Source organism: Trypanosoma brucei, chromosome 4 (assembly GCF_000210295.1).
Source record: "Trypanosoma brucei gambiense DAL972 chromosome 4, complete sequence".
NCBI classification, from domain to species: domain Eukaryota; phylum Euglenozoa; class Kinetoplastea; order Trypanosomatida; family Trypanosomatidae; genus Trypanosoma; species Trypanosoma brucei.
In genome coordinates this window covers 1,298,983-1,308,996 of record NC_026737.1, presented here as the reverse complement: position 1 = coordinate 1,308,996, position 10,014 = coordinate 1,298,983, and the positions used below count along the sequence as shown (strand labels likewise).

The window sequence follows — 10,014 nt, the reverse complement described above, 5'->3', positions numbered from 1 at the left end:
TATTCCACATGGTAGTGAGGGCGGTAACGTTGGAGTTTGCGGTACTAACAACAGCAGCGGGGATACGACTGGCAGCTTTGCCGCTGGTTCTGATGCGTCACAGCATTCGGGACGTCACCCCACAAAGCATTCAACGCGTGTGAAAGCACTGCATTGTGCTGGCCGAACCCTCTTTTCATTGGATGCGGCGGGTGTCGCTATCGCTTGGAATGTGGATAAAGGAGGCATCAGCAGCAATAACAGTATCAGTGCGAGTGGCAAAAGCTCAGATTTGATGCTCCACTACATCTGTAGTGCAAACTGCAGGGGTCGTGTGACGACGATGGATGTGTTGCGGCTGTAGCTTTTTGGTGACGGCTCGATGATGGGCGAAGCTGAGGGTTTCCTTCTGCAAGTGGGCACCGAGGTTCGTACCTCTCGTTGGGGAAACATGCAGAGATTCTCCCCCGAGCAAACGTAAGAGGGATACTGGTGGGGGGGGGGGGAGGAATAAAAGCACCTGAAGCGAGTAATTATAATAGCGGTATGATTTAAGTTGTTAATCAAAAGCACGGTTTCTAAAGGGTGGAAAAAGAAAGTGGTGTCTACAAGAAAAAAGTGGGCATCCACTATGACAAGTACACGACCTCTACTTTACGACCGACTGCTGTTTCTCCTTCCTTACATTACCTATAGAGTCAACACCCAAAATACTGAGTGACGAGGAGTAACCGATAATCAAAGAGAGAGATACATATATATAAATAACAAGAAAGACAAATGAAGTCTCGTGGTTTTACTCGACAACCCTCAGACAGCCACGATGGAGTCTCCGGAAGTTCGCCATATTTCGCTCGTTGGGGCGTATATGACGCCCATGAGGATAAAAGTCACTTTAGCAGCCACGACGACAGGCGAAGCAGCAGTGGTAACATTAACGACAGCTACGGTAGCCGTTACGTCCGAAATAATAACAGTAACGACGAGGAACCTAACAGATGGTGGCAGAGCAGCGAAGATGACATGACTTCCCGCAGCAGCGCGTTAAACATTCACGTACGGGAAAAGCAATGGAGGTCCAGCACAAACCACTGGGCTCCTATGCAACGACTAGTGCCGGGTGTTGGTGTCGCCAAGCAAACCCATCAGATGGTGAACACACTTTTCATGGGAGACGGTGGGGATGAAGACGGTGATGTCGGCGACCGCATTGACGGCGACACTGTTGTCGTTGACGATGACGTCATTTACGGGTCCAATATTGGAGATATTAATGGAGCCAACAACAGTAAAGAAGGTGATGGTGAAAGCAGGCAAAACTGGCTAGATTACTGTTATCATTATAATTGTCAAAACAACAATAGTTACACGTACAACGGTGATAATAGCAGCAACGGTAACAACTATAACAGGAACGATAGGCACAATGGCCAGAGCTACGGCGTGTACAGTGCGCTCAGCAGGTTAATGGTGACCGGCAACGGGGAAGCCGAAGAAAGAAGAGACGGCAGAAAGAGATCCCCAGCAACAACACCAATTATGGCAGGGACGGGCGGGGAACTGACGCAGCCGTGCAGAGTTGCGAGCAGCGGTGGGGCGCCACTGGTGTCGTCTGGCACGGCAGTTTATACAGCAAATCGCGTGAGGTACAGCAACGGCAGAGGTACTGACAGTGTATACACGAGCAATACTTACAGCATTACGGTCGGAGACGGCAGCATCAACGCCACTAACAAGAACACAGTTTTTGTCGGGCAAGCGCCCACTGCATCCGCAGGCACTTCCTCGACGCCAGCATCAACGGCTGGCTTTGAAGCGGCAGCAGCGAGTATCATCGCGGCGGCCGGTTTGCCTCTTGGCACTTTTTCCTTAGCGAATTACATCGTAGAGGGCCAACCGCGGTTCCCTTCAATGGAGCTAAGGCGGCAGCAGCAGCAAACCGTCTTTGATCAAAACAAGCATGAGACCATCTTAGGGGAGTACCCCGTCTCAGTAGCATCACCACCTTCATACTGTGAAGGCCCCAGGAGCAACGGTCCAGTTCTAAATACGGCTCATTTCTTGAACACCGCAACCACTGACGTGCACACCTCAGCTTGGTCTGGGCACACAAGGGACAACCAACGAAACTTACTGACCACTACCAACCAACACGCGCAGCAGCAACAGGCTAAGGCATACAGTGAATACCTCAGTGATTTACTTTATTTCCACGCTGACTTCTTCCCACCTCCGCCCCCGCCACGAGGTCTTTCGTTTCCCTCTTACTCGCATTTCTTTACAAAGCTGTCACTGCCACCGGCGTACTCCTTGCCGCGAACATTGTCACTTGTTGCGTCGAACTGTCGGCGGCGCGCAGCATTGTGGTATCATTACGCAAACAAGTGGAACATCACCCGTCGCCTCCCTCCTCCTCCCCGCACACCGTTGCCCGAGATGATGGAGGAGGAGGAGGAATCGAGAAGGCTCAGGCAGCTGCAGCATCCGCAGTGGTCGCACAAAGGAAATGGAACACTCGGACACCACAACCAGCAGAGCCCCCCGCGCACTCCGTACGACATCAGTGAGTGGATGAAAATGTGTGAGCGCTGGTTCGATGTGGCGCAGCGACAGTTCGAATACCCACCGGAAAATGTCCCCACGAGGGTCCCACCGAGCCTTATATTGCGCCATGTGGTACAATATTAGGGGGCCAATGCGTGACCTAGCGGGTATCGAATTGTTGGCTGAAATCTCGTTTCCAACGGGGAGGGGGGGAGGGAAGCACTTGTAGGCGTCGGTGCACTAAAACGCTTCCAAGTTCACAGCCGATGGAAAACCTCATGTTTGATCGATCTGTTTGTTTCTCTCTGCGGCTCTTTCCCTGGGCTGAAATCATGTCATGACCTGTGAACCGCTCCCGGTTTTCGTTGCTTCATTGGATGATTACAACCGCAGTAACGCGAAATAGAAGGAAGAACAGACACCCCAAGTGAAGAAAGCAGGCGGACAAGCGGGTAAGAAGGTGAATGACGGAAATAAGGGAAGTGTCCGCATGCAGGTGCATCTTTCCCTGACTATGTTAATCTTAGCGTATCACCCATGTATTTATTTTACATGCATCGTCCTACATTTTTGGTGGGGGAATCCCTCCTTTTCTGCTGTTGTTACAGCCACCGTACTTTTTACTCTGTTGCTGCTGATTTCGTTTTCATCCGGGCGTGCGATTATGTGGGAGTGTGGTAAAGCAGTGGGGAGAGAGGCACAGTAAATTGTTTGATATTCAATGCGCATTACAATTCCTAATGGCAAGCATATACATATATTAATATATCTACACATATACGCATATGTACATGCGCATATGCCAGACGTTCTTTGTTGACATGCTACAGCGTTGCAAGGGTGTCTAAAGCTGCAACATTGGGCTATAAACAACCAAGAGAAGGTTTAACAGATTTAAAAATATATAAATAAAGCAGATGAGAAGAGAGGAGATGAGGGAAGGGGGAAGGGGGAAAGGGAGAAATTTAAGAAGGCAAAAAATAATGAACAAGCAATTGTAAATGGTATAGTAGACGAGAAGCAGAAGAGAGCTGTGACATTTTGGCTTTGGTCTTATCTGTTAAAGTAATCACATGGATCGGCGGGTACATTTCTCCATCCCACTTTTCAATTCCCGCACAACTTCTACCACTCGTTTTGACACCACCACCGGCATCTAGTCAAATACTTTATTGTTTATTTTTTTTTTCACTCATTTTCTCGCTTTCATTTTCCTTTTCGGCACTAACGGCGTCGCAATGGTGGTCATTGGGATCCAAATGCACACAAACCACTGGTTCAACACAACATCTAACTTCCTTCTGGTGCGTCTGTTTGTTTCTAATATTTTGTTTGTCTGGGCGGGAAATCAGAAAAAGGGCAGTGTGTACTGTAAGTTGCGGCAATATCGTCGTCATTGCTGTCGTTTCCCCTTTTCACTTCTTCCTTAATTCAGCTGCAATGCTTTGACACGTTAATTAACCCCTCCTTCTCTTCGCTCCTTCATTCATTACCTTCCTCCGTTTATGTGTATGTGGACATTTTTACTTTTCAACCTGATCGTTTTGGTTCATCTTTTTTGTTGTTGTTGTTCCTGTTCTTTTTCCACCTTTTCTCAATTTTAATTTCGATATTGGCGGGGTCTACTTTTGCTCTTCTCCGTCGTCGGAAAAGTCGTGTTTAATCATTCAAATGCATGCACTGCACGCAATTCCTCTTGTTATCTGCTCGGCTTCAGATCTAGCGTTGGTTCAACGCCCCCTGTTCTATTGACCTTTTTTTTACTTATGCGTACCTCACACCTCCTTTTTCTTTTTTGTCTGTTAACTCTTCCCCCTCCTTTTTTTTCTATTACCGCCTCCTTAACAAACGCAAATATTTATTTGGCTCGGTGTTGTTGTTTTCGTTTGTTTGTTTGTTTCTTCGACGTCTCGTTTTGTGTGATTTGGTTTACAGATTCTTTTGTGCTTTCTTCTTTTTTTTTTTCAGCATACCTCCCGCTCCCCCTCATCTGTTGTTGTTGTTTTCACTACTTTTTGTTGTTCGGTTGATTAAATTATTATTTGGATTCCAATGGACTCCTCCGGTTCAAGTTACGCACGACAGGTGTTAGTGGAACCCGTGAATTGTCACCCTCCTTTTCCACAAATGCATCACCTTTTCTACTTTAACAAGTAACAATAAACAAAAAAGAAAAGATAACAATGATAATGATAATGAAATGGCTGTATGAATGAAAGGGAAAGGTAGAGGCAGAGGCAGAGACCTCTTAATAAATAAATGTTTATTTATTTATATGTATTTGTTCTGTTTTATTAGAAGGGAAATAAGCATTAGCCGTGAGGCAAAGAAAAATTATGCTAAAAAAGAAAGGCGAAGATCTTTTGTTAATCACCGTTGTGAACTGAGGGTAACGAATAAATGAATAAATGATGGGAAAGTCGGCACATTTAGATAGAGGCGGAAATAAGTGAAGAAGGCAAACAAAGCAAATAGGTTTGCACTCCCTCAGCCCAGTCGTCATTAGCCATTGTGTAGTAAGCGGAGAGAGAATAAAGCATCAAAAAAATAAAAGAGAGAGGTGGCATTTCTCTTCCCCACGTTACCAGATGATCAGTGATTTGTCTTTCCCTCTTGTTATTTATTTTTTCCCCTGTTTGTCTCATTATTATCATTATTGTTATTATCACTATTACTTGTTTTTTTTTTTCGGTGGCTTTGGTCTCCACTAGCACCCACTCTTCTTCTCTCTGTTTCGCTTGAGTTGCTGCTGTAATACCAATCGTTCACAGCCACGGTCCCACCTTAAGGTTAGGCTAAATGAGACAGAACCATGAGGAGTGAATAGCTGTAAGCCGTTATCCTACAGCAAAATTAACACTGAGAAAAGGGGGGAGCTGAAAAGGTAGAAGTGCGTCACATATCAGTGGTAACTGTAACGGCGTATTAACAACTTTTTGTCCATCTTTTCTTCCACACACACACACACACACACACACACACACACACACACACACTTGAATGTTGTACTTGAGGTGATTCCTCGCTATTTTGTCTCGCTCTCTCTCTCTGTCTTTATTGGCTGTGGCCTCCCCTGGAACGCGGACATAACACATTGGTTTCCAGGTCTAGGTGCACGTAACTAGACAAGTGCGCCCAAAAAAAGTTAAGGAGGGGAATAAACCCGACGCGCACACATACAAGCGCGGGTGGACACTCGAACCCGCAGTCTCACGTAGCAGACGTACAAAATTCCGGCTAGTTTGGTGGACTGTTACAACCGATTGAAAAGATATTCTCGGGAAGTAAACGGAAGTTTGGGGTTGGGATTTACTTCATGGAAGCCTTCATCGAAGCGGCAAGGCAGGCCGTAACGGTAGCCGCAGTAGACTTCAGTCCCGTCCAACAGCTCGCTGAAGACGCAGCCAAGGGCGTTGCTGATGGTGAAGCACTAAGAGAAACCATCACAACATTAGTCGACACGTACAGCGCAGCCGATAGCTCACAGGTGGTGCTGCAGTGCTCTCTGATGAAAGCTATCGGGAGTATTCTATGTGCCACAGCATCAAACGTTGGGGGCGGTAATTGCCAACTTGCGGTGGATGATTATATTCTTCTTGCGCTCTTTTTTAACGAGATATCAACGGTAGGTGACGTTCAGTTGTTTTCGCTTCTGACAGAAGCCGTGACAGCTCTCTTCCGGCAGACGGCTGCAGTGGCCTTTAAATCAGTTCTGCCGCCAAGCAGTAATGAGTCCGAAGATTGCTCATCCATCACATCGCTACGTGGGGAACTGCAGTCCCTCCGGCTCGTTATGGCGAAGCGGCTCGTTGGTCCTTCTAACGCTTCCGAATTCGTAAGTAAACAACATCAACGCCACGACACCGCCATGCAGCTGAAGGTGATAGATTGTCTGCGTGTCTTGCTTCTCTCGCTTCTGGAAGTATCCAATAGTGAGGACGCGGCATTAGCAGCGGTTAAGGAAATGCAGAAAGACGGAACAGGCAATGAAGCTGCCCTGCAGGCGGCGCGCCAGGTCGTTGAAGGGTTGCTTTTGCCCCTTTCCACTGCAGTGGACGCCCTCCGTCCTCATGTGACCAATAACAGCAGTGGTAAGGGAAGGTTGTTGGTTACACCGCAACCAAATGGTGCACATGGCACGGCCGTTTCGCCACTAGTGCTGGTAAGCACTTTTCGTGTAGTAGAGGAGCTACTGTGGCATTGTGCTGGACGCGGAACCGATGACTCGATTGCTGTCGTTGGGCGTTTCGCAGCGAACCGCTTGCTGACGGCCGTACAGCAATATTTAGTGCTCCAACAACAAAAATCTGTAGAGTCCACAGGAACCGAATCACAGGAAAAACCGGCGGCAGCGTTTGATGTGCTTCGCGCCGCTGGACCTCAGCGCGCTATTCGCCGGCTGCTTTCAGTGGTCCACCGGCAACTGCCTGTGTTCCCCTCGATTGAAAGTGCGGTGACAGCGGCCATTGGTGTCTTTGGTGGGCAATTGGATGTTGACGACCCACTCAAACTTACGAATTTGCAACAAGACGGAGTCGGTGCTGAGAATCGTTGTAATAATGCAACCGACGTTAGCGGCGATAACCGCATTTGTGCTGCTAAATGGGAAGAGGCACCGTCCTCGTCAGCAACCTCGCGGCTGCGTGAGTGTGAGCAGATATTACCTGCGCCCAGCAGTGATGCAGTAGTTAATGAAGGCGCAGCGGCTGACTTTGATGACCCAACGCTTATGGAAGATGGTGCCGATGGAGGGCCACGGGAGACGCTCCTTAAGAGTACTGTCGGGCCCCTCCCGGCGAACGCTCTCGTAGAGATGGTGTTCTTGAGTATCTCACGCCTCGACATTATGAATGAGCAGGGAATTCAGTTGCTGCACATGCAGGGACTTCAACAGCAACAGTATGAAGCAGTACGACGAGCACAAAGGGCAGAACTACAGCGACTTCGTCGTATTGAACAGCAGGGTGTGGAAAATATTCCCGTCGGCAGGTTGTTGGAGCACTTGAAGGAAAGCACGGCAATGTACGCAGCTGGTGCACAACTGCTCAGCAATGAGTCCGGTCTTGCCACAATGCAGCGCGCCGCTCTTTTCTCGTTACTTGACGCATACGATCTGTTGGTGGATGCGCAAGAGGGTCGTGTGCGAGAGGCCCAAGCACTCATTGCCCGTACAATCGCTCAGATGCCCTCGTCGATGATGGATTCTGCGTTAGATGCCGTCTGCGCCCGCTTGAAAAAAGAACTGGCTGCGGCGAGTAGTTTTCAGAAGACGAGAGGAGGGAGCCCAGTAGCGAAGGTTCCACCACTTACATCGGCGTACCAGCTGGCCCTTCAGGTACTCTTCATGCTATACTCAGCACAGGCACCGGTGCATGAACATGACGGCAAGGCGCTGATGTTTGCGGTTTCCCCCTCTTCTGCCTTTGCTAACATGGGGGGTGAGATGCAGCTACAGTCACGTGCAGTTCTCACTATTGATACGGAAAACCCAGTTGACTGGCTGCAGGCACCGGATATGCAGAGTTCGCTAACTGACCGCAAGCGGCCACGTGACGATGGTAGCTCGTTTGGCGGAAACGATCTCGACTCTTTCCACCGTGAACGCGTAAGTGGTAGTGAAGAGGCACAGTCGGCAACGGATGGTCCTTCGCGCTTCTTCCGTGAGGACTCTATACAAAACCCTTGTGTGTATAGCCACTTTCTCTGCCGCATGATGGAGGTGCTGACGGAAGCGAGATGCCAGTGTTGCTTCTCGACTTGCTGTTGCAGTGCCCTCGCATTACTCGCTATGTTTGGCACTGTCTGCACAAACACTATTGTCTTTCGCCCGAAAAGGCACGTTGCCTGCTGGGAATGTGGCTCCTAAAAAGTGTCGCCGCGCGCCGCGCAGTTTGTCGACGCTACGCCCTAAACAGCCTTCTCTACATGACTACATCGAGGAGTGAGTATCCACGTCGCCTCGCAGTGAAACAATTAGGTGCTTTACTGGCCTCATCCGTCGGGCTGGACGGCCGGCGCGTGATTGACGATAATGTGGAGACCCTTCTTGTGCGGCACGCCAAGCGGCAAATAGCCGCCATACCAGTCACTAGGCTCCCAACAGCAGTTACGTCTTCAGGGAGTGCTGTGGCGAAACAGGAAGAAGGAGAAACGACCATGACGGGAGGTGATGCGGCGGAAACTCGAGCGAAGGAGTTACAGAAGCTGACCGAAGCACTGGACCGCCATCTTGGGCCATTCCTTATGTTGTGTGCCCGGCAACCGCGTGAGCTCATTCCAGCACTTCTTGACGTGTTTAAAGAGTGCGTCGAACGGCAAAACACCGCCATGGTCCAATTGCTTGCTGATCATGTAGACGTGCGCCGCATGTGTCAGCGGCTCTTTCAAACGGACGCCCTCTCCTTCATGTCGAATGTGATGCCGTATCTCCGTCGGTACAGCAACAGTGCCACGATGCTTGTTCAGAGGATATTGTGGGCGGTTAGTGCTGAGCTACGGTCGATGGGGAAAGGTGGTGAGGTATCAGCAGCGGATCTGGAGGGAATAGCCGCAGCTCTGCTCGGCCACGCACGTGTGATGTATGAAAATAGCGAAATACCTTTCGTATATCACAGTGCTCTCGCGAGCAACGGTGAGCCCGCTGACGTGGTAAGCGTGCGGGAATCGCCTGCGTCCCTTCACGACGTGCGGTTTATTGCCCCTTTTATGAGTCTCATTCCGATGGAGGAGCTTAAGAGGACTTACCTCCGTTCGTTTCTGCACTTTGTGGAACAACAGCTCCAGCAACGGGCCGAGGAAACAATGGACAATGACACAGCACCAGAGTCGATGCGCATGAGCGAGGAGGAAATGTCTCAGCTCATTCGCGATGTTGCACAAGAAGTCCTTGTCCGCTCACCAGTGCAGTTTAGTGACGGCTCCCCACGCGGGGTTTCGCGTGTGGATCTTCTTGTTTATTTGCATCACGCTACACGTGGAGTACGCGATGGGGATGCATATCAAAGCAAAGCTCATCAATCCTCTCCCCACTCAACTGTTGTGGAGACACCAATGAGGACTCATGCAGAAACACGTGGCATTCTCAGTTCCTCCGGCCCCCAGTCTCCTGATGGCAGTGTGGTTGGTAACAACGCAAAAGCAAGGACAGCGGAAGGCGAAACCTCGCGCATCGCTGAGAATCTTCCCCTCAGTGCCCTCACAACGAAAGAGGTGATTTGTGTGCTGCTAAAACTGCGGCGGACCTTCGACGAGAGCACGACCGAATACCTCTACGGACCAGCAGAAATCAAAGGGGCAGTGCGACAGTTAATGAAGAACACTGGAGCTACAAAAGTTCCCTCACAGTTGATGGCAACACTGATTTTCGCCTGCGGTCTCCACCCACCACGCGCGGCCGTGGACCTCGTTCGATTTGTCCATCAGGAGGTCTTACTTCCACTAGCGAAGGACGGAACATGGGAAAAGGATGTTCAGCTGTGGCGCGGTGTCCTC

General features: G+C 49.6%; 1 protein-coding gene across 1 annotated transcript; it reads left to right on the top strand.

Moving 5' to 3' along the window:
* Positions 1-759: 759 nt before the first annotated feature.
* On the top strand, positions 760-2,667 carry TbgDal_IV5120 (hypothetical protein, conserved; the record flags this gene model as incomplete). Its single annotated transcript, XM_011774802.1, has 1 exon — positions 760-2,667. One exon carries the CDS (start codon positions 760-762, stop codon positions 2,665-2,667), a length of 1,908 nt encoding a protein of 635 aa, XP_011773104.1.
* Positions 2,668-10,014: the final 7,347 nt, after the last annotated feature.